The 24,851-nt window shown below is 46.3% G+C and overlaps 1 protein-coding gene across 1 annotated transcript; it reads right to left on the bottom strand.

Moving 5' to 3' along the window:
- Positions 1–1,837: 1,837 nt before the first annotated feature.
- Positions 1,838–6,677, bottom strand: LOC144139811 (uncharacterized). Its single transcript, XM_077672064.1, has 3 exons — positions 6,662–6,677; positions 3,383–3,635; positions 1,838–2,235 (listed from the first exon to the last, which is right to left on the bottom strand). The coding sequence occupies exons 1-3, from the start codon at positions 6,675–6,677 to the stop codon at positions 2,061–2,063; spliced, it is 444 nt and encodes a 147-aa protein (XP_077528190.1). The 3' UTR covers positions 1,838–2,060.
- Between the last annotated feature and the right edge of the window lie 18,174 nt (positions 6,678–24,851).

Genomic DNA, 24,851 nt, shown 5'->3' with positions numbered 1-24,851 from the left:
TATCCGATCGCGCTATTTCTACATGGTTTCAGCAGTTTGGATTTAAAGTGAAGCTTTGTTGGTCCCACTGATGGCGACCTACGGTCAGAGCAACTGTGTGAGCCCCTACAACCCCCACGGCCACAAACGAATCCTTCATGAGGAAGCTGAGCGCTTCAACCATCGTTGTAGTTAGAATAAGGGGTGTATAGCTATTTTTTTGCTTCCAGCTCTTTAGATATCACCAAACCCAGAGACACACCATTTTGTATGGGGGCAATTCTTTCTAAGCAAGCAATTCTGAAGTGCCTTGAAAAGAAGATGACACTAGTGAGGCCCTGAGCACTGCATTTCAGGTGATTTTTTATGAATAAACTAGAGAAGCTATGTTACTGCACGACTGGTCACCTATATTACTTTTTCCGAAAGAAACTCTCGAGGTAAACGATTGACGCCGCTAAAAGAGCAAAAAATCTTCGGTCACATAAATTTGTCGAAGGGACAGAGAAAGATTTCTCAAAGAAAGCGGTGGTCCGCATTACAGTTTGGAGTTCTACTTTTCACACCAGTTTCCTGAAGAGCTCGCTTGGCGCTTGCGTGAAAAAATAGTTGCGACAGCGATGGAAGCTTTAGTACCTACCCATATGAAAAACATTTGTCCAACGTAGAGTATGTAGTCGTTTTCTTCTGCGGCAAAACCCTTCACGTAAGATCACGTGCAGTCTATAAAGCGAAGCTCTCTTTGCTAACTCATGGCGACCGTGCGCAATTACGCCCTGGAGGAAAACTGACTTTAACTACGGGGAGGGCACATGATGATGTGCTTCCACAAAGGCACATCAGGGGCCTAACAAATGCTGCCTGTTTTCGGAACCTTACCTTGGTACTTCGCGTTATTAAGCTGACGTCTATCTGATTTCCCCATTCCGAGACGTCCGAAGCAGTTTTGATTTCGGAGTTTGACTTGGACTACATTTTATGAAGCTTTTAAATACATAAACAAATAAACTCGAACTTCTGAACTAACTGAATTCAAACAAATCAATCGCAAAAGCCCACTTACCTAATTTTGCGCAGACAAAAGCTTCGCGTTTCAACCATCTTTCTCGTGAGATGAAAGTGGCTTTGATCTTTTGCGTAACACCAGCTGAAGTGAAAATTGAAGAGGCAAAGCAATATTTTAATATTTCTTTCGAATTACCTGCTTACTAGCCACTAAGCGGTTCTTTAAGACAGAGAAGGCAGAAAGCTAGAAAGAAGGCGGGGCGGGGGGAGGCGGGGGGGGGGGGGGGCGGGGGGGGGCAAAATAGGAACGTTTGAAGGCAAACAGTGGACACTGCCGCGAAGGATAGGCGTCGTTGTGGGTACACTGGAGAGGCCTTCACCCTGCAGTGGAGTTAGATAGGCTGATGATAGGGTGATAATTAGTGTTATGATGGTGATAGTAGCCACTCTTCTGAGTACGCGATCAGCTAATATTTGAAAACAACGGGTCCTTAGAACAAATATTTTTGATTTAGGCGGTGTCTTTAAAACTGCCGCGAGCATTCGAGGAATAACAAAAAATACGAAATCACAACAAAAACAAATAACAAAATAAGTAACAGCAGGACTCGAACGTCAACAAGCAGATTAGGATATCTTGCTTCATGAGGGCTCAGTAACAGCGGTACGACGTACATCGGTGAGGTGCAATGGTATCAGCTTTGCAATACATAAACAAGCTCTGAGATTATTCTACACTCAAACCACGATGCACTGAAATTTAGGCATACCATTGATGGTGTTTTGTTCGTGTTTAATTTTATTTCTGCTGAACATTATTCACAGCTCATTCAGTTTAACTTAACTTGCGTCACCTATTCAGTCCAATCGTTGGGGAACAATGCAGAGGACCACAGTGCTTAGGGAGCGCCGCTACTATATAGTTGTTCTCTCCCTCTTGTCAGGTGTCCTTCACCAAGTCTCATTGCAGGATGACGTCAGGTCCAATGAAGGAGACGTCACGTCACGTCACATCACAACCAGCCCCGCCTGACGCCAATCGTTTCCCAGGCCGTTGTTAAGGGCGTACACAGTAGTCACAACAGCCTCTCGAGATCTTCAGAATCCGAGTCCAGCTCGGCTCCATCTGAGTCGGAGTCAGTATCATCCTCAGAAGAAGACTCCTCGTCTTCGTCGTCCAAGTCATCCCCGTCGTAGAAATCATCTTCGCCGCACCTTCTGGCACGCTGAGCCTGCCGCATTCCGGGGGCCCTTAAAGCAGAAAGTAAGGATAGGGAGTTACATCAACATCGTCAGCATCATTACCACGTTGATGCACGCTTCCCCATGAAGGCATATCCCATTTAACTCAGCGAACATTAAGTCACACTAACTCACCGAACTTTAATGAAATTTAACTCATTTAACTCAATTTTATCATTCAGAGATGCTCGTTGGACCAAACTTTATTTCATTCGTTCGCCTGGTTATATATCCAAGTCAAACCCCGCTCATTCAAACATAGAGAGGGGAAATATGTTGATTGATGCTTGATTAGCGACACACCGAGAAATACCGATACTAGAAATAATGCATCGCAGCAATGCAGTTATTTCAATAAGTCAGAGCAATTTAGTTGTAGCAGCCGTTAGTCATTAAAAGAGGCACCATGAAAACATAACTGAATAATCAGCAATTCCTGCTTTCTAATTTGAAAAACAAGCTTTATTTAATTAGGCTTTGGTATTGAAAATAAATGTCTAGCAAAGTCCAGTTTAAGAAACCGTGAAAACATAACTGAATAATGCGGAATTCCTGCCTTCTAATTTGAAAAACAAGCTTTAATTTGTTAAGCTTTGTTATTGAAAATAAATGTTCAGCAAAGTTTAGTTTAAGAAACCGTGAAAACATAACTAAATATTGCCCAATTCCTGCTTTCTATTTTGAAAACCCAGCTTTATTTTTTATTAAGCGTTGGTATTGAAAGTAAACGTTTAGCAAAGTCCAGTTTTTGTCCCCTTGGTGCCGCTCCAGTGCAGTGCCACTCCTTAGCTTCAACGGAGCCGGAGGGGGGGGGGGGGGGGGGGGTGCAGGGCGAGGTTGCTTATCGATGCTGATTAGTTTTTACTCCTTTGATATTTTTACTTTTGCTTTTTCGTGGGACACGTTTCACGCGGGGCAAGATTTCCGACGCAAGACAGTTGTGTAACCTCCATGAATTTCCGGGGGAGATGGCTCACGTCATCACCGCGCTACAAAGGGGATGCCACTACCAATCATCATCATCATCATCATTATGATTATACTTACAATAATAATAATAATAATAGTAACAATAATATTCACCGTCCTTATCATCCTTGCCACCTCCAATACTGTCACCATGGTAGAAATACCACCACCATCATCGTCCGCATACCTTGAGTGGCGTAGTGCCTCGTACTCCTCATCATCCGACCAGTGTTCCAGAGACTCCCGGTGGTGCTCGAGCGCAAGGAATGACGGGAAGAGTGCGTCGCACACTGGGCAGCCGAAGTGGCCCTTCCGCTGCTGGTGCTGCGAGAGCCGCCGCTTTGAAGCGAACGACCGCTCGCACACGTTGCACGTCAGGCTGTCCTCTTCGTCCTCCTCCTCATCCTCACCATCCGCCACGTCCAACTGGCCCTCGCCTTCTGCACCAGGAAAAGGAGAGGGAAAATAATGATGAGCTAATCTATACCCAATTAAGCGTTAAAACAGCGAATCTGTATAGCAGTGGGCTGATTGCGGCGTTTCACAAAACTCAGTGGGACAGTATCAAAGATGGATATCACCGGCACTGGCAGGATTCGAGCCTGTGCCTTGCAGATGAACGGAGTTAGTTAGTCGTCTTACGCAGCATGGTATAATAGGGAGTTTGTACGTGACAGTCGAACGACGTACGCACTCGGCTATAACTGTTGGCAGAGGAATCATGCCACCTTTTCCACACAGATCACGTGAGTGTACACGTCGCACCTGCGGTCGCCTAGTTGAAGTGCGCGCCTTGCGCTCGTTCGTGCCGCTTCTTTGATTCCCTTCTTTGCCATTATGAAACAAATATGGAGTAAAGGTCGTTGCTGCAGCGCAGCAGACGCAAATCGGCTGCAATCCTGGACTTAAACCGTCGTGATGATCGTGAAGGTTGCGCACAGCTTCGCTGTCTTCAAGTCGTACCCGTTAGAGTGATCGTCCTTCATTTCTTAGCACACGACATGGAGGTGGCACATAGTTTTGTTTAAAGGTGCCAGGATATTTTGTTTCTCTTGACTGTTAAGGGAGGTCATCCATCAGAAGAACACAAGCATGCACGAACGAAATTATTTTGTCTCCCCTACTCTTCAAAACGGTGCCTGTTGTTAAATAATACGCACAAAATGCATTTGCAAGTGGTGAGGTCGCTTGAGGTCGAAATAACGTTTTGATCTTGTAACCCCCGCCTCATATTAGATGATATACGGAATATACATATTCATCTGAGGCTACATATGAGCCGCCGCGATTCTAAGTCATATTTTGAATTACGTGCGTAGTGAATCCACGTGCTAATAGCACCCATACAAAGGCGTTAGTTTACCAACACCTCGCGGTATAGGTAGCTGCCTCCGGTCGTCAACAACGGCCTCGTCAACAACTGCTCTTCCGTCTTCGGCAACGGCCAAACAAAGAACCACTACCCCTTCATTGGACTACGCCAAATTCCCACAGCTGATAAATCAGTTCAGTGCACTCTGTAAATCTACCATCCAGGATACCTTTCCTAATGTGAGACAGGTCTTGAGCATTAGGCCGCAGCAAGGACGACTCGACACTGCTAAAACAGCGCCTAAAGACTCCCAACAAGGAGCGACAGGAATATGTGACTCGGCCTTTTCCGACAAGAAGCGCTGCCTATCTTCAAAGGCCAGAAGCGATAGTTCTACCTAGGGTAAGGAAGCCAAGCCTCCCAGCTCTTCATCATGCGCCCAATTCCTACACGCCATCTTGCAGGGAAATTATGACGCGAACGAAAATGAATCCAATGACTACACCCAACTTCCAGAAGAAACGACTCACCAGCAGCTGTCCTCACACCACCCACGTATCCCCATGTGAATCACTATGGCCTAATTCGACAACAGTGACAACAAATAGAAAATCTCCGGACTCACTATCAGGCCCAAATCGAAAGTTCACAGTCTTTCATCGTTGCCCTAACGGCTCAGATTAACCGCATGAAACAACTATTTAGTAGCCTGGGCAACGAACGCCTGTCTTTAGAACACATGCCACTAGCAACGAAGGCACTTGTCCAAAGCTCAATCACAACAGACACCAACGGCACTGACTATAACCCATAATTCTCAGCAAGCTCTGAACCCACTAATTTGGCAATTGAACTGCCCAAGATTACAACTAAGAAAGGCTGACATACGGTGTCACATCCGAAATTCCCGGCAACAGCCTGATCTCATCATCATTCAAGAAGCTGACGAATGTCATACCATCCCGCGCTACACTACATTCAACAGTTTTCGCAGTACATTCGCCAAACGTCGCACATAACAGAGCACAACTCTGGTACTTTCCCTAACTTTCATCGTCAACTGCATCCCAGCCATCCAGATTAACCCCTCTGAATGAAACACGGACACACAAGAAACGGTGGCCGTTCAATGCCTATCAACGAGTACGATGGAACCCTTGACAATGTTAAATCCATTCGGGAAACCAAGGAGGTCCGCCGGATTGGTGGAATGGGTAAAAAAATGGGACACGGCCACAAGCATAACCACCTGGTCGTTGCTGTAGATTTTAATAGCCAGACCACAGCATGGGGCTATACGGACTCAATCCACGAGGCCACAAAATAGAAGTCACTCCACAAGCAAAATTTGCAGCAATTCAGAACATCCTGGAATTGACCTGTATTAAAAATAGCTTTGAAAGAAATGCGATGCCAGAACTAGCATGGACCATTCAATCCAAGTATGCACAATGGTCTAACACCCCAAAAACCTGTCCAGCGACCATCACATCTTTGCGAAATAATTGGCGCATTTACGCACAAAACACTGCAGCCGACGAACCAAACTCTAATAAATCCGCACCATCCCTCTTACGACTTGGGGCAAGGTCCCACGCTAATACAAGACTAATACACGAGAAAAGCCGACAGTTAACTATTCTCTCCTCGTATTATGGAACCTGCGGGTTAGCCTGATAAACAATTGCACAGAAACAAACACAACAAAAAACTACACCTGCAACTTCACGAACAATTCGATGAAAATCAGCGATATTCGCGACAGCTGTCTAATGATAAATGGGAGCAATTGTGCAGTAGCATGAACGGCCGCCTCTATACAAGCAAAGTGTGTTTCATCCTGAAAAGGTTGCTAGGCTGCAAGAAAACAACCCACACCATTTAAAGATTAAAGCTCCGTAAAAAAAAAGACAAACGATGGCTCAGCTGATATTCTGCCGGATCATTATTCGCACGCCAAAAAAGTATCTAATAACGGTTCCCCGAAGTCTTCACTCCCCCAACCATTAACTAAGGGAATTGATCCTCCATTCACTATTAATTAGCTGGAAAATGCCAGAAAAAGCTGATAGTCCAATGAATCATTTCCCTCATACCACAAAAGCATCTAATTACGAGAACCCGAAATCATCCCTTCGGCAGCCATCAACTCACGACTTTGATCGGCCATTCCCTATTGGTGAACTAGAAAATGCCGTAAAAAGCATGCGAGGGAATACCTGACCAGACGAAACTGCTTATAAAATGATGCAGACACTACCGTAGAACGACTTAAAAGCCCTCCTATGTTACGCAACCCATCCCTGGGAAGCAGCCAAATTCCTATGGAATGGAAAACTGCACACGTATTGCTACTCCGAAACACGGACTCGTGCCATAGCTTGCATCGTCATAAACAAAGCTTTGGACACCGTCGCTCAGGTCCAAAACTCGAAAAAGCGAATGGCAACAAATTAGGACCAAGAACTATCCACTATATTACAGAGTGCCTTGGCTCGTCCACATCACTGTAGAAGACCACGTCAGTAACGCCAGCTAACTTACAGGAGGAGTGCCCAAGGCACCATACTTTCTCCAACTCCATTTTAGCTGGTCATCAACGATCTTCCACCCCTCCTGAATGCTGTCCCTGGCCTAAAACATGCATTCTATGTCGATGACATTACCCTTTCCTGCCACACGGCCTCTCCTCGCACTCAAAAAGAGACGTTGCACTGAAGCATAGACACTGTCGCTCAATAGAGGAAATATATTGGAGTGGATTGCTCTCCTGAGAATACAGAGCACACGGTCGTCATAAACTTCTGCAAGGATACCTGAAAACCGATTGGGCTACTCATAAACAGCAAAGAAAGAAAAAAGGCAAATAAACTTGTCAAAAAAGATACTCTTGAATCCGAGCCTCGACTTTCACATGGACCAAGAACGGCACAGGTACAACCCGGCTGGAAACCACCACTTACCAAGTGAACCAGATCCTCCACATGATAAATAGGGTGCCCCGCAGCAATTATGGTTTAAGAAAACGTGAATGTCCCATGGTGGTGAAAGTTCTTCTTATCTCACAGATTAAGTAAAGCCTTCCTTACTACTATCTGACAAACACTCAGCATGAGAAACTCGAAGTAGTTCTTCGCAATATCACCCGTATCGTACCAAGCACCTGACGAGTCACCCAAACTGATTCGTTATACGCTACTGGCGTGTTAGATACACCGAATGAGAAAACTAACACGTCACCTGGCCCAAAATCAATGACTACAAATATGACCTCAATGTCGTCTCATCCTCCTAGGTCACACACTTTAGCACATTCTTCTGCAGCCGCCACCATGGTTCAGTACAGCCAATATAACCTTCAAGCCCACACCCAAAAATATGGGTGCAGACCAAGCAAGTCACCCCGCTGACAGGGCAAACCGTTACAACAGGAAGACATTTTCTCCAGGAACCATTTAATCCAACTATGCATAGAACAAAGGGACCAAAATCGGAACGGCAGCTTTTCAAAGAGCCGTTTTCTTCGCAGTAGCCAAGTACTTTCCCGAACCATCATCGTCGTCTCTGGAGCTTCAGGCTATCGTCAATGCTATAAAAGTACACGAAGACAAAATGAACCTGGTCATCATCACGGGCAGCAAATCTGAAATCGCAACATACCAGGGAATATTATCTTCCCCCACATGCGCTGCACACTCGCCAATATCACGCGCAATTACCCGGAGCTTCACACTTCTGGGACCTGCGCCACTAGGCACGCCAGTGTGAACGAGAACAGGAAGAGCCACGCCTTATTCCGAATTGCTATTTTTTATGATTCGGGCACCCCAACACCCTGGCCTGGCTTCTATGACCCAAAAGACCACCTCCCAGAAATACATCACACTCGCCGACAGTACTTACGGCACGTCAGAGATCAAAGAACAATCGTCCTTTATGTTGCGAAAGTCACGCGCCCTGAAACGGTCCTCATTTGACGAGCACAAACCGGCACACTACAAACATAACACACTCAACACTACATAGACGGATTTCTAGGAACCCCAAAACGATCGCACTGCGGCCAATACCCCACTAATCAACGCAAGTTCTGACATGCCAAAACTACAAGCCACACTGAGATCTTTCCTCCAATCAATTCCTGCCACAAAGCGGACTTCTAGCTGGGAGACTTGGGTCACACCACCTAAGGATCAGGAAGAGCTCTATGGACCACAATAGCGAATCTCATTAAAAAAACACGCCAAGACTAGACAAATCCCTGTAACCCTACCAAGAAGCCGAGCAGCCCTGTGGACACGGGCTGCATATAACAGCTTTTTGCTCTCTCCCGTCTCTCTGAGGCGTGTTCTTTCGTGCCGGAGTCCGTGCTTCCTATTCTTTACTCGTGACTATTTTATGCCACTTCGTGGCTTGTTAAAGGTGTCAGTTTCTTCGTTCGCGAAAGAACGCGTTATTCTTCCACAGATCCATTTCTCGCTTAGTTAGTATGACATTTTGGACAATTAGACTGCTGCAGAAAAGTCTAAGGGTAAGTAGATTTGGACTTTACAAGAATTTCTGACATGTCGCGCACCCTACCAGTTAGGCGGTGCTGAGTAAAAACAACGAATGCACCGCATGGGAGCTTAAACGCAGCAAATTGTTTAAGCCTGAACACTCGATTGCCACACACTCGCCATTTCCGTATCTGATGAGGAAAAAGAATTTAGTCCGCGAAATACCATTTAAGTAGACGACAATACACTTGTTCGATGGTAACCAGTTTTTTCGTATCATAGTGCGAATGCCCGTCAGCCTAAAGCGACTACAATTGCTTAACGTGGAACGGGTGCGCCAAGACCTCGACAAAATCTCAAGTACGACCAAACTTCACGCACACAATTCAGTGCGCAAGGGGCAAGACCCGAAAAGAATAATGCATGTTCTTTATATTTATGGGCGCTACTGTCGGGTAAACTCAAATCCACATTCTTTGAAATTTCTTGCAAGAATAACTCCGTGCAGAGACAGACCTCGATAGAAACTCAAGTAAGACCAATCTTCACCAGCAATTCCGTGCGCAAGGACAAGACCCGAAAAAACTAATACATGTTCTTAATATTTCTGTGCACTACTGTCGCGTAAACTCAGAGCGGCATTATTTCAAATTTCTCACAGCCCTAACTCCGTGCACAGACATTGCCTGATATGCTCTGGTAAAGCGAAACAAAATGGGATAAACCTTGTTATTACGCGTGTGTAAAGACGTGATACGGGCCTAAGCACATGCTGCAGAGCAATGTATTTGCGAAGACTTTGCATCTGCGTCTCTCGCATTTACTGCAATGCAACAACAACAAAAAAAGGTATCGGCGTGGTTGAAATTGAAGTGGGTTCTCCACTTGAACCGAAAACACCAGACCGTTAATCGAAGGATACAGGCGGGGTCGCTAGCGCATCCCACACTGCGAAACGAGATGTCTCCGGACAGGTACGACAGTACTTGCCCGTTCTGCGAGGACAGGCAAGGCACCTCGGCACACGTCATGGCCGAGTGCGAGTCTCTTGAGATCCGCTCCCGCCAACCCCTATTCCGAAATTACGAAAGCTTGTACAAGCAGCACCGTACACACCTATTTCATTGCAAACGGTCGCTGTGGTTGTCATCATGCGCACCATTTGCATGAAATCACCCTTTGGGTCGGTCTGCCTATTCTGCCGGGTGGTGTTGGCCCCATTAGCTAGAAAAGTCTTGAAGAGTATGAGGTGTTAAGGTGCTGTTACGGCAGCTCTGTCGGAAGGATTCGTATCCTAGGTTTGTGGGGTTCAAATCTGGTTCCTTCCACCTCATGACAGGAAGCAGCACTGCATTCCGCGGGGTGCAGATTAGGCAACATTGTTGTGCGTATGCGGTAATTGTATCATTGCGTGCAGCCGATCCTGCTCAACCTTTGCACATCCAGACCGTGATGCAGGTCTGATATGGCCATCAGTTTGGGGGGATGTCAATAAGGGCGACGTTGAGAAGCGATGGGGGCAGCATGACGCCTTGTGGAGTTCCCCGGACGCCAATGTTGAATGTGCGAACGACAGGGCTTATTAGGCGCACCAGCAGTGCGCAAAATGCTTTGACGATAAGAAACCACTCTGGATGCATTGTTTTACGGCGTATATTTAAATAGGCCTAGAGAGAAGCTGCAGCACAACATTCCATCACGACAGCTGACTGCGCCGACGGGGAGGTAAGATTCAACAAGCACCTCGTCTGGTTTTTAGCACACTTGGGCAAGGTGTCGGCAGAAACGGGAAATCAAAACAAGTCTGCTAACGTCGTGGCGCGCGTAGTATCTCGCCGCGCCGCCGGCAATGAAGCATACAAAAAAAGACTCTGCCACAGCACAGAGGACAGAATGGTCACCTACAATGAGATCATGAAGTCGTACCGATTGGTCCAAGGAAGCTACCTCGCCCCAGCGACAAACTGGAAAGATCCCAGGCGATAACATTTAAACAACTACAGACGGAAACCTTCCCGACACCAATTCTCCTGCACAACATGTATCCCGAGACATACCCTAACAGCAAGTGGAAGGTGCGCTACAGGGAGACGGCGACTCTCACGCACACGCTGTGGGACTGAAGCAGCATACCGAATAAGCAAAAACAGGACCGCTACAGTCACGGCTTGTCATCGCACGACCAAGACGAACATCTCTGGGTCATCCAGAAAGCCCCAAAGGCAGCGCCTCGACAGGATCGAGACGTTGCACTGAAGGCCACCTAGGCCCAATCGATGGGCGTAACGTGGGCCAAGGCTGGCGAAGCGTGGGGCTCAATAAACCTTTATTCCACTCCACTCACCTCATAACGACAGCGCTTTTTCTTATAGCATAGTTCCTGCATTATTTATTTATTTATTTATTTATTTATTTATTTATTTATTTATTTATTTATTTATTTATTTATTTATTTATTTATTTACGAAACGTTCATTCAAAAAGTTGAGCAAAACCTATGGGTCAATAAGAAAAGCGAATGAAAAAGCAAATACATCAATAGTTATCACCAATTGAGCCTGACGGTCGGGACATCCACACTTCGGAGGTTTTTCCAGTAGGGACGTTCCTCGCTGCAGTCTGTACCCCGGTGAGAGGTCTTGCTAACGAGAGATTACCGAAATGATCAGCTGGGCAAACCACTGCTCGTGAATGGGGTTAGGATTATGGGTGGCAAGGAAAACGTTTGAGAACAGTCCCATATTATGTAAAACACAGCAACAGGTTTATCACAGTGTTAATCACAAAGCTTATCACTAAATGGGCCGCATGAAATGTACTAAAGTTCAGTGAGGGGTGTAATTTCTCTTTAGCCCTCTGAAAGCGGTTGATTAAGCTCTTCTAGGATGGTAGACTGACGTAAAAGAGGTAGTGCTCATGACTGCAATTAGTGGGAAATCACCATTTGACTACGTTGTTACGAAATCCGGCGTCCACGCCATACTAAATATAGCCGACGGAAGGAACACAAAAGATTCCCCTTTATGCACGCACTGGTAGGAAGGGGAAAGTGCGGAGGTCGTGCACGCGTGAAGAGTCTTCGCTAGCTCAGCGAGCTCTTTAAGAAGACGGCAACACCGAGCCTGTATTTTTTGCTCATTGGACACCGGATTTCCGCCCAACAGCGTAACCAGTCTGTATTCACTAAAATGAAAGGGCCTGCGCGCGTTCTTTAACGATCCAGTTATGGTGTCGCAATCCCAGCATGATAAGGGGCGCTTCGGTGTCCTCCATGTTTTTGTATCGTATATCTGTGCATCTTAGCAGAGGCTCCAATGCTAGTTAGCTGTCCTCTTCGGAAATGACCCCAAGTGTTTGAAGCGCATGAAGAAAACAAAGTAGTCGCTGTTGACATTGAAGCTGGTTGTTCCATTTGATCGTCTTCCTGCGATAAAACCTGCACGTTTGGCAAATTAGCCGCCGTTGGCATTGACGCTGGTTCTTCACTTCTTCGCCCTCCTGCAACAAAACCTTCAAGTTTGGCAATACTTACGAACTAACTTTGAAGATCATCCAATAACATCTTTTTTTTTTTTTCAGGCCATTGGACGGGCGCGTAGAATGCAACATTTCTTTAGCAACAGTCTCGACAGAGCTGTCAAACAAGGGCAAAGCCCGGAGCAAGTAAGACCGGCCTAGGCAAGCACAGAACGCTTGAAGCTTGTGTCCAGCGAGTGCAGATGGTCGGCGGAGATGCTCACGCAGGAAAACTGGTATTGAAGAGGCGCTCGTGTAGCTACGTCGGCGCAAGAGGTTGTGTACAACACCGCGGGAGCCAGCGCCACCATGCAAACAATGAGGAAATGGGGGAGCAGCGTCGCCTGAAAGACCTAGGACATCCTGCTGTAGTAAGTTGCAAAGAACCTTATCTCCATCGTAGTGACAAAATCCTCCCACCGATTTTGACGCATTGGCGCTTGCTTACAACTTCTGTTATCTACTTGTTGGAGTACGTTTGTATCTAAGGCCCTCTTTGCATTCCTTTTGATCTAGTTCATTCGCTCTTGAGAGTCTGCTGCATGGTACGAGGTATGTCAACCTAGGAAATGACAAAAGCTTTACCCACAGCAGTGAATCGGCCGAATTCATTCCACTTGTTTTGTTTGCTATCCCGCGCCACATATCCGTGTTCTGTACTGTTTTGTGAACCTTTCCATTCAGCGGGATGTTGTTGCATGGCTTCGTCTGCTTGAACCATCACGGCAAATAAGTTGACGCAATGAAACGGTGCGGTGGTATAACGGCTACGTCAAGACGAACTTGTATGCTAGGTTTCGGGATTCATGTTCCTTCCTCTTCGTGGCGACATGGAGCTGTGATTTCTGCGCTCCGCAAGAGAAGACATGCTGTTGGAAAAATGAGTTGACCTTAAGAGCTGCTGCCTGCAGGCGGTCTTGCATCTCCCGTACTAAACCTTTGCCTCGGGGTGCCGTGAAATCATCGGTTTACAGGTCATAGCAGAGGCCATAAACGGGAGCCAGCTTTGCTGACAATCCCATAAGAGTAATGGTAAAGAATTAGTGGAGAAAGCTGGGTGGTGCCTTGCGGAGTTCCCTGTCGTTCATGTTGATGTGGGACGACGGTGGGCCTCCGACGTTAAACGGACCATGAAGACAAAACACAAGTTTAGTTCATTGAAACGAATGGTGAGTCCCTATAACAATGATACCAATCATATCGAAAACTTCCAGCGAGTAATTAAGATATTAAAGAAAAGTCAATAAAGCACGGGTGACTCTCCAGCCACTTACTTCCCATTTATCTATGACGGCACAGGATGTTGTGGGTGCCATACTCCGCTCCTACTTCAGCCAGAGCCAAGAAAGTGAACTAGGCTATCGTAGTGATCACGTTCCATTTTATCGTACTTCTTGAATGCCAATGTGCAGGTAACACATGGATAAATAGGTTTCAGAGCTTCTTCTTACTATGTCACACCTGTCCGCTCGACGTACCCGTAACGAGGAATTTGGGTGTTGTTCAATATTGCTTCGGTGTTTGCGGTTAAAAACACCTCTGGCTAAAATGAAGCAGAGTGAGCTACCAAACGCTAATTCTTTCAGACTGAACAGAGTTGTGTTTTTTCTTCATGGCGCCTTTGCCTAGCCATCTTCCTGCAGACAAAATGTGGCACGTTGTTGTACAGAGTTACACATACTTGTCTGTAACACCACTTTCGTGTTTTCAGCCTTATCCAGGGCAGCCGAGTGAGAGTTGAAGAAAACAACGGCGGCGTTCTGAAGTCTAAGCACACCCTTTTTGTCCCCAACATTTCAGCATTGAGTTTTAATTGCCACGTTTCAGATGTAACTTTTTTAATTTAATCTCGCTGTTATAGAGAAGTGTGTTACGTACTGTATGTACGTTCTCGTCTAGACACCGAGGCTTGTTGTGAAATACACTGTGAAATTTCTGGACCTGCCAAGCGTTCCACGCGTTGCAGTAAAATTGACGGCTGTAATATTGGCTTTTTATTAGCTCCTGCTACACCAAATACAAGTTGAATAGGGTACATTCAGTGACATTTAGAATACAAAGCTTCGATGCAAATTCTGTAGCGATCGCTTGCGGTCATGAGCACGAGCAGTTACTTCCGTTGCAGAAATACATGTTAACATTTATTGCGAATGTAGGAAACTGTTACAAGCCCCCGTCAAGCCGGGACGCCGCACAGTCTACGATTGGGCACGCCATTTAAAAGGCACGCTGTAAAGTGGACACGATTATGTACACACGGTGATGTGGGCGCGACAGTTCGGGTGCTCATTAAATGGCTTCATTATACCCGCCGCAAGTTCTTTCTAATGCACTGATATCGCCGTGAGGAAGGCCCCGTCAAAACACGAAAGCAAGATTTGATTATTTCGCCAAAATTGTCGTGCGGAATTGTCGTAGAGGCTCAGCCCCAATAATATTAAAAAACAGATCTAGAAAACGAAGACAGTAATAAATAAATAAGAGGCGCCTTTTTGGAGCAGCAGCCAAATTTCATTATTATTCCGCTTATTGGCTTAGTATAAGGCCGCCGCGCTGCCACGTTAAGCGAGTTCGCCCAATCATTCGCTCCGGCCTCTGGCGGGACAAATTCGGCGGGAGTGGCGTAATCGAATCAAGGAAACTGACCGGCACGTAGAGTGCATATCCACACCGATACAAGCACGGACATATAATGCCACGTGCGCCCAAGAAAGCACATCGCCATCGATTGCTCCGCTCTCTTTCGAAGTCCTCTAACGTGGATTATGGTCTTTTAAAACACGGATCACGGCTTAACCTTTTCGGGGATCGCAATAAACACGAAGTGACGATTTGCGATAATAAGGAAGTGACTAAGATAAAGAAACGTTTCGGGAATGATGAAGATCAAGGTAACATTAAAGAAGTGCCTGGTAACTTTTGAAGCGAATTTTTACAGGGCTGCGTGTAAGAAACATACGGTGGTTCAGGGAACGCATAAAACCCCTCCGGGGCAAACCCATGCGCATGCACGAACAAAGCAGGTTTCAGGAGAGTGAGATATATCAAGGGGAAAAAGTGTGCCTTGGTTTATTTATCTCTGTCATAGCACGGTAGGGTGCAGCGAGCTCTGCTGCGACAGAGATGTATCTGTGACGTACACGACAATCAATCCTGTGACGCATGATATCAACCACGCATTATATCTGTGTATGATATCTGTGGCAAACATTAATATCTCTGACGTACACAAAAATGATAAGTTGCACTTATTAAGGCAAAAGTCTTAGCTGCCTCATCAAGCGCGGAAAGCGACCGTAGTCGACATCGACGCCAGCACTAATATGGTAGCAAATTGACCGCCGCTGTAAAGATAGTCATCATCATCATCAGCAGCAGCAGCAGCCTATCTACTCCCACTGCAGGGTAAGGTCCTCTCCCATTAATCTCCAATTATCCCGGTCCTGTGCTAACTGCAACCAATTTATCCCCGCAAACTTCTTGATCTCATCTGCCTATCTAACTTTCTGTCGCCCCCTGCCACGCTTGCCTTTTCTAGTAATCCACTGTGTTACCCGAAATGACCAACGGTTATCTTGCCTTTGCATTACATACCCTACCAACGCCCATTTCTTCATCTCAATTTCGACTAATATGTCATTCACACCCGTTTGTTCCTTGACCCACTCTGCGCTCACCTTATCCCTTAATGTTACACCTATCATCTTCCGTTCCATTGCTCACTGAGTCGTCCTGAATTTAAGTTGAACCCTCTTAGTGAGCCTCCAAGTTTCTGCCCCGTAGGTGGTAGATAAAGTAATTAGTAGTATTATATGCGTTCACTGATCCAAGACTGGTGATGGAGCCGGAGGATGACGTGCGAGGCCTTGAGATGATCATCCACGGGGGTTGGAGTCCCTAGGCCGGGACAAATACAAACACGTTTGGGTTTGTACGGGATTTGACCCGGGTTCCAAAAGCGGCAGGCAAGTGCGCTTTCCACAGTGCTAACTCATCACAATGGCAGAATGGACCAAGTATAAGCATGGTGCCTGTCCCGTGACGGGTGAACAGGGAAGGAAACTCTCACTGTGGGGAAGGCGCCGCGGGAATTCACGCCGGTCTACCTGTAAGAGCAATTCGTGCCAAAAGACGAGGAAACTAACATAAAAAAAGAGACGCTAACAGAATTCTGCGCTGAAGGAGTCTAGATAATACCTGGCTTTTACCTTCAACGCACAAACACATACCTAACTACCCGATAATTTTTTCATTGCGGAATTTCCGTCCAACAAGACAAAAGAAACCAACTTGGCGTTCACGTGGCGAAGCAAGGCGCAACTGTGCCCGCACCTTGTTCAACTCTTCCTCTGCATCGTTGCGCTTCGTTGAACGCGGAGTTATCGCAAAAGAAACATGAGTCAGATATAAGGTAACACACGAGTACATAACCAAAACCAACCACCCAATTTGTAAAGCAAAAACTGACAAAGAGAGCTAATCATAAAAATAATAAAGTAAACTTAAATTGCATTCATGAAACTACGACGAACGAATGTGACATTGCTCCTCAAAGCAAAAAGAAACGACGCTCTGTACGCAGCAGTGACACTACTGCGCTGCCGACCTAGACCAACCGACCCCTTCCTTCCTTCGCCCAAAAAAAATTAGCAGTGGCTCAGCTCGGTTATGCCAGGATATACGTAGCGTGAGCTAAGGTTCAGCTGGTTATTCATAGCTTTCCTGTTTGTCTAGGATAAGCTGATTATCATGCTTACTGCTTCTAAGATGATTCCAATCCAATTCAATTCAATACGATCGCGGCGGCACTGGCTCCGGAGCGCCAGCTGTGCGCCGTGAGACGTCACTGTTCCTGGCGCATGCGCAGAACGGTTCTCCAGGAGCCACGCGAAACTGCTCAACCTCGGCCAGTGTAGCTCACGCTAAAAAAGCTCTCGTTTCTCGCATCGACCTATTGTCGTCCACACACACCCACGTGCGCGCATGCACGCAGAATTTGATCATGCCAAAAGATGCTTCGCATTCGAAGCAAATCGTGACGGATGATTTCTGAATGAATACTCATTCTTGAAATAAACGGCATTTCTTCTTTGTCTATTGGCATTGCACATAAAAGAACGTTGAAGATAAATGGCTCTGGCATGATTTCGGTGGCTGAAGCGATGGTCAAATAGTTTTGGGCTATCTCACTTCCATGATAAATTATTTTTCCATCTTTCCCAGGCCCTAGGGTCCGCCCACGTCAGTGCCAGAGGCACCTACTTTTTTAGGACGTCTGCGGCGGCTATAAAATGGTCTGAAGGCATACGAGAGCAATAGTGTTCGAAATGTATGGTGAGAGCGGAGTATCGGATTTAAAGGATGACAATGATTTTATGGAGGCGGAGTCCAAATTCATGCAAAATAAACATTCCGGAAGACAACGTGTTCGCGTGAAGTTTACAGGTTTACGTATGATTTTTACGGGTCCGTGTACCTGTGCATGTGCGTGCGAGTGTGTGTGTGGGGGGCGTGGCCAATTATCGAAGGTTTTAAATGTGCTTTTTCGTTGCTGAAACCCTAGATGCAAATTCCCTCTCATGTGGCTATAAATTGTTCAAAACGTGGCGCTATGTAGACACCTTTTGAAATGTAGTCAACATTGCTTATAGCAACATTTTAAACGATACAACAAGACCGGCCGTATTCATATTGAAACTTTTAGATGAGAGTACGCTATCGTAAGGCGCAGTAAAGCTATTGTGTACGCTGACGAGCAGTGTAGGCTGACGAGCAGTGTATCTCTTCGAGCGCGCGGGTAGCTCTTCAGAAGCAATACCGTTCTGCTAACGGGACTTTCGTTGCGGACTTAAAAATTAAGTAATATATGTAAAATAAAAAACCCATGCTTTACGGTCTTTATAGAAGATACAATATTTAAACTTGTTAGTGCACTGACGAAGCTTGCTGCTTTCCTTCTGATATTGCTTTGTTCAGTATCCGCACTTCATACCCCGCGGCGGGCTCCTTGGTTCCAGGAAACTTCCACAAATAGGAGAAACTTTGGCTGTGGTGACCAGATTACTGCAATAATTACCTTCCAGACTTTTCTAAGGGTGGATGTTTGTTACTCCTCCGACCAAGAAGCTCCCGAAACGTTTTTCAACACACAGTTATCCGGGAACTTCAAAGAAGCGGGTTGTTTCTAGGTAGCATATTGTTTGCCTTATCTAAGGCGTGCAAGGCGCATTTCCCACTTTCGTAATCGTAGATTAGGTACAGTAGCGCCACACTTCACCTAGACGTCCGCCAAGTAGAACACACACCAACGTGCCTCTTTTAATAAACTTTCGTCTATTCGTTTCGTACCTTCCCAATGCGGGAACTTCTGGCAGCGCCTAACAGGAGCTTAAATGCCACGTCTATGCCCTAAGTTTCGCTTTACTCCATGCGTACTAAGGTACTAGATGAAAAAAAGGTCTGTGACCGACGGGGGTCAGGTGGTGAACCAGATCTAAATGTAGTGTAATCTGATGTGCATGTAGATCGTTGACTCAGCATTGAATAACTCGTCCGCCGGGAAATGGGCCAGTTTTCTAGTCACAAATGAACTGTCCGCCATACATGGGCCTTACAGCACATTGTCCCAATCACTTGAGCCGCTGTCACTTTGAATATGATTTGTAAACTTATTTTACTGTATCAACAGCCCAGCGACCACTACTGCTTAACGTCTGACTTTGTCTGAGACACCCATGAAGGATGCGAGTACTAATTTGCATATGTGGTACTGGACACCCTGGAGCATTTGTCGCAATCTCCGAATAAGTATGTATTCTACAGAGTCGATCTCAGCAAGCCACCTTGTGTGAACCCATTGCTAGAGGAAATAAAAAGGTCCGTCCCTGCCATTTGGTTTTGAGGTAAATAAGACGTACGATTTGAATTTTTTGGATACCCGGCCGCTTCCTATCAGACACGCTGATGAGCAAAAAGTAGAAGTATGGGGCGGTCACGTCTTCAAGACGCCTTCAAGACGCGGTCAAGCTGGTCACGTCTTCAAGAAAAACATCAAGACGCCTGAGGGTTAATTATGCTGTCCCATTAATCGTAATGTGAAACGTTTATTTTTGCGACTGGCGAGGTCGGTCGGCGTCTTCCGCTATCTAATTTTGGCACTGTTAGCACGAACATCTCCAGGGTTAGCAAACTTAAAATTTAATTGTAGAGACAGGGTATTTGATGATTTTTTGTGCCCGCCATCACAACACGATGTGTGCACGTGCCTGTAAAGCTTGCTTTTCTGTTAGAACAGGGTGTGCTGTTAGAGAACCAACACACCAAGCGAACTGGCAAGGGAAGCTACGCAATTATATGAAGGACCCGTAGCAGTTACGTCACAAGTCATTACGTCAATGTTGAACAGCACAGTGAAGCCACGGCGAGTGTGAAGCTGCTACGGATGCGGGGATTGGCCAAAGAATTGGCTAAGGCTAGTTGGTTGAAGGAAAGAATTTGCATTGCATTGGATGTGTCGATAAAACTTCTCTAGGTCACCTGGTTTGAACAGACGAATACTGCTCATGACAGTCACTCCCGTGTACACCGTCTAATATTAATGTACGAATTCTTAGTATTGTTATACAGCCCTTATAATTACTGTATGACGTTTTCATTATCATGTGCAGAGGCTTTGTCATGGCATTTTCTTTTTCTATTGAAAAAGACACTCATACCGATCGTCTATGAATCATCGCTGGGCCGCCGGCGTGAACCGGAGGCCTATCAAATGCCCGTGCGCCATCGCGCCAAGTAAATACCAAAACAACAACCCCGGCGTTCAGTTTTCGTCGAAGATTCTAGAGCATTCGCGAGCCTGTCATAGCGTGGTCAGATGGAGCCTCACCAATCATTCGAGAAGGGAGAAAGAGCCAAGTTGTGCGCTCGACGGCAAGAGGCGGTTCGCCTTTTTTATTAATTTCGTGTTAGTGTGGGTATAAAAACCCCGCCCATACCAAGAAGAAGCAGTTAGATTGGGAAGTTGTGATGTAACAACGGCTCCTGCTCGTGTCTGCATCGCCATATGCGACCCGCAGCCTGGAGGATACCAACGTGCTCGGGGGTCTTAAACTACCGTGTTTTTCATCGGTCGGCCTGGCCGGCATCGAAGCAGCACTTCATCATCACCCTCCGGATATCAGTTCATGATCCCGTCAGGTCGGTGAATATTGTGGGATTTTGCCTTACGTATACATCAAATTGTTTTTTTAGTTAATTCTTCTATACGGGTGGTAAACGCAGCTCGCTTTGTATTTTTTGTCCGACATTTACCTCTCTCACATTTGTATTAGATTTTAAGCGACCTCTCGGTAATGCTTCATGTCCTCAAGTCTGTGCCGAACCTTGACGGTTCAAATGCAAGTTTCTCTGTTGTTATTTCCGTCAAGGCTCTGTGTTATTCTCACCGCTGTTGTCGGCAATATCCTAGCCTCAAACGGCCACCCCTCGTCACCGATGCGTTGCAGATTCGTTTGGGCTGTTTGCTTGCCCGAGTTGACTCCCCATATCTTCTTGACAGCGCACCCTCATTATGCAACAGTGACAACTCTACATCAAAACGTGCAACATCTCCACGTGGGCAATCGGCATATAATGAACAAAAGCTCCCGCCGCAACCCCAGAAAACCCAATTTCTAGCTGGCTGGTAGGGTCACTTGGTCAATGATGTTCTGAGACAGGCTGGTCATGATCCTACTTTGTGCCCTGCGCGGTTCTGTGGGAGAAACCCAATATTGTCTTTTTGCAGATTATCGCCCTTTTTGAGCTGCTCTAACGCTAGAGCGTTCGTCTGCCCCTCTGTCCGTGGTTCAATTTATCTGGAAAGCTAAAGTGAGAAAACATTTCACTCAGAAGTACATATCAGCAGGTTCGCCACTGCCTACTAAACATGCTGGCGTTGGTCATACATGTCCAAATTAATTAGCGGAAAAAAAACTGTAGGCACATTTTATGCAAACTGTAAGTAGATACCCTAGAGTGCCAACAATTTTTAACTAAGGACAGATGTTTGGTAGGCTTCTACGACAGCAAATAAAAAAAAAATTCGTTGCAAACGACGATGAAAGGCAAATACAAAAGGACCAGAGTTAGAGCTGGTGGTGTCTCCCGCAGAATACAAACGAGGGAGAAAAGGTAAAGGAAAGGGAGGAATGTTAACCCGGCTACCGCCTAGTATGCTATCCTCCACGTGAGAAAGGGGAACAATGAGGAAAAAGAGGAAAATAGAAAAAGAAGGGGGAAGGGACAGACATAGCGCAGTGTGGTGAGCTCAGCGGTAGGACACTATAAGAAACAAGTTCACTGAGTTCATAGCACGCAGTCTTTTGCGCTACAGTCTTTTGTGCAATTCCGTCGTTTTGAGGAAACACAGGAGCGCTTTTGTCGCCTTGTCCGCACACGACGGAGAAGGTCAGTAGCCCAGGGTTGTCTCCTCAGAGAACGGGCGCTGAGAGTCTAACTTTCGTAGAATCGCAGAGAGCTGGCTTCGTTCCGATGAAAACCGTGGACAATCGCTCAGGACATGTCGCATGGTCTCTGGTGTGCCACAGACTTCGCACGCCTCACTGGCTGCCATTCCAATCAAATAGGAGTAAGCATTTGTGAATGCGACTCCAAGCCAGAGACGACAAATGGTTGCATCAGATCGTGGGAGGCCTAATGGAAGGGGACGCTGGAGGTTGGGGTCCAGGGCACGAATACGAGCACTCGTGAACTCTTGGGTGGTCCATTTGGAGAGCGTGGTCTCCCGAGCAAGTTTGCGGAGAGTTCTAGCGGCGTGCATCCTGGATAACGGAATAGATATGCTCTCCATTTTTTGGTGTGCCAAGCGTGCGGCAGCGTCTGCACTTTCATTTCCGACAATGCCGCAATGACTGGGAAGCCACTGAAATGCAATGTCATGACCCGCTTGGGTGGCACGGTCGTACAGTAGTCTTATCTCGGCCAGCAGCTATTCATGAGGTCCACGGCACAGGGCTGACTGGGGCGATTATAGCGCAGGCTTTGAGTCGCAGAAGATCGCCCATCTTCGGGATGAAGTTTGTTCTACTATGTGAAAGGCACAACGGATGACGGTAAGTTCTGCAGGCGTGGAAGGGGTAAGATGGGCTATTTCTAATTCTGTGGACATGGACATTCGTGGTATAACCACGGCGCCGGCGGAACTAGATGTTGTTACGGAGCCATCGGTGTAAATATGGGTGCGGTCACTGTATCTCTCGTGTAAATAAATGAGACCTAGCTGCTGTACTGCCAGCGTTCGAAAATCTTGCTTCTTTGTTAAGCCTGGGATAGTGAGGCATGCTCGAGGCTGCGTCGTACAACAAAGTGGGGGTGGCGGCCTCATCGCAGGCGTGTAGTTGGATGGCATGCTGGTGATGTTGGAAGCCACAACCTTTGCGAAGGACGCATGAGGGCGGTTAGGTGGCAGACTAGCAAGGTGATGATCCGGTAGCCTGGTTAGGTGCCTAATATGCGCCCTGAGTGTTTCAATTGTCACGTAAGTGTGTAAGGGGTGATCACGAGCCACAGCAATGGTTGTAGATGTTGACGTGCACCGTGGTAGGCCAATGCAATTTCGGAGGGCCTGCGCTTGTATGCCTTGCAGTTTCTGAGTATTGGCACGGCACGTACCTGAAAGTACAGGCAGGCTGTACCACAGGGAGCTCAAGAATAGTGCGTCCTACAGCTGAAACAATGACTTCATAGATGCTTCCCACGTCTTGCCGCCAATGAACTGGAAAATGTGGGCCACTGCAAACAACCTCTTCTTCAAAAATTGAACGAATACAAACCAAAGCTACAGAAACTTTACGTCCCTTTGAAGGGAAGTTGAGACAAGCGCGACAGCTTTCTCTCATCAAAACTGCGTCAAACGTGTGTCAAAACCTTTGCGGGAAATGCGTCGAACCTTTGCTGAAAGTGCGTATAATCTTTCGTCAAACATTCAATGACACCATTTGTAAAGGAAGAACAAACCCATTCCACGATTTCTCACGCGCTAAGTAAAGGCATTTACGAACAATTTAAATATATACGAATAGTTGGTTTATAAGATAAAAGTATATTATTGTACTTCTTCTTCATGATAAATGCATGTATTGTCCCAATATAAACTGTTCCCTTTTCAGGATTTTCAAGTAACCGTTTTGACACAATGGAAGGCCGGCTATCCGATATCATGTCATAGCTTTTCGGTTATTAACTGGTGTACAGGAAGATTCATTATTTTATGACTCAACGCTATTGGTCTCACAAAGAAAGCTTTCCCGTTAATACTGTGTGTTTGTAAGCAAGACAACAAAATAATTAGGAAAAAGGTAGAGAGCCACTATTAACGTAAATTTCAGCGATGAAATTCTCCAGGCGGGGGAGCCTTCCATTACAAGACAAAGAAGTGCACTGATCACAACTAGTATTTTCCTAAACCAGATGGGATAAAGCTGTCGGCAGGAGTAGAACAAAAATTAAACCTCACTGCTCAGACCCATATGGCACTGGATTACTTCGCCGGACCAATTTTGTAAGCTAACCCTGTGATCTTCACTAGGTGGGGATCAATGCCATGGCGGATTATAACAGCATTTCCACTGCTGCATGACCCGTCGAAGATGAGACTGTTTTAAGCAAAAAATAAAGTAGTCGGACTCGCGTTAACACAATGTCCTATGCGGAATTGAAGAATGCGTTTCGTATACGCGAGGATCGGTCGACCCGAAAAAAGTGCAAACGTGCTTTTTTTAGAATATCGCAAGAAGGAAAAAATGGGAAATACGATGAGGACTGCGCGGGGGACTCGAGTGCCAAAAACGGAGCGAGCGGATTAGACAAAAAAATTTTTGGACTGTATTTCCGTATTCAGGACAGCCCGCCATTTATGATACCAAACGCTTGGAATATGGTAGAAAAATCATGGGTCTAGTTAATCTAGAAAGTAAGATTGCGAAGAGGGAAGAAGGTGGGGGGAGGTATGCAGGCCAATAAAATAACAAAAAAGCAAATGTGTCCGCTGATCTAGAACAGCGTCACATGCCAGGCTGCCAACTGGGTCAACCGCAAAGCCTCGTGTCACTTCCCGTAACCTTTCGTTCCCTTTTAGTGTTTTTGCCTATGCATTTAAGATGTTCGCTCAAGCTTCTAACTTTTCTTTTTCCCTCCTTTTCGCCATCTTCTTTCCGTAATTTTCCAGGGCCGACTGGTAAATCGAATCCGCCGCAAAAGAGCGTACATGCAGGCGCTAATTTGAGGCCTCGAAACGACAAATGCACCGTCGTAATCGTCTGCCGTCCAGC

This window comes from Haemaphysalis longicornis, unplaced genomic scaffold (assembly GCF_048455015.1).
Source record: "Haemaphysalis longicornis isolate Haplotype H1 unplaced genomic scaffold, Haemaphysalis longicornis Haplotype H1 scaffold_5, whole genome shotgun sequence".
Classification (NCBI taxonomy): domain Eukaryota; kingdom Metazoa; phylum Arthropoda; class Arachnida; order Ixodida; family Ixodidae; genus Haemaphysalis; species Haemaphysalis longicornis.
Note: the sequence above shows the minus strand (reverse complement) of the source record. Positions and strands in the feature narration are given on the sequence as shown.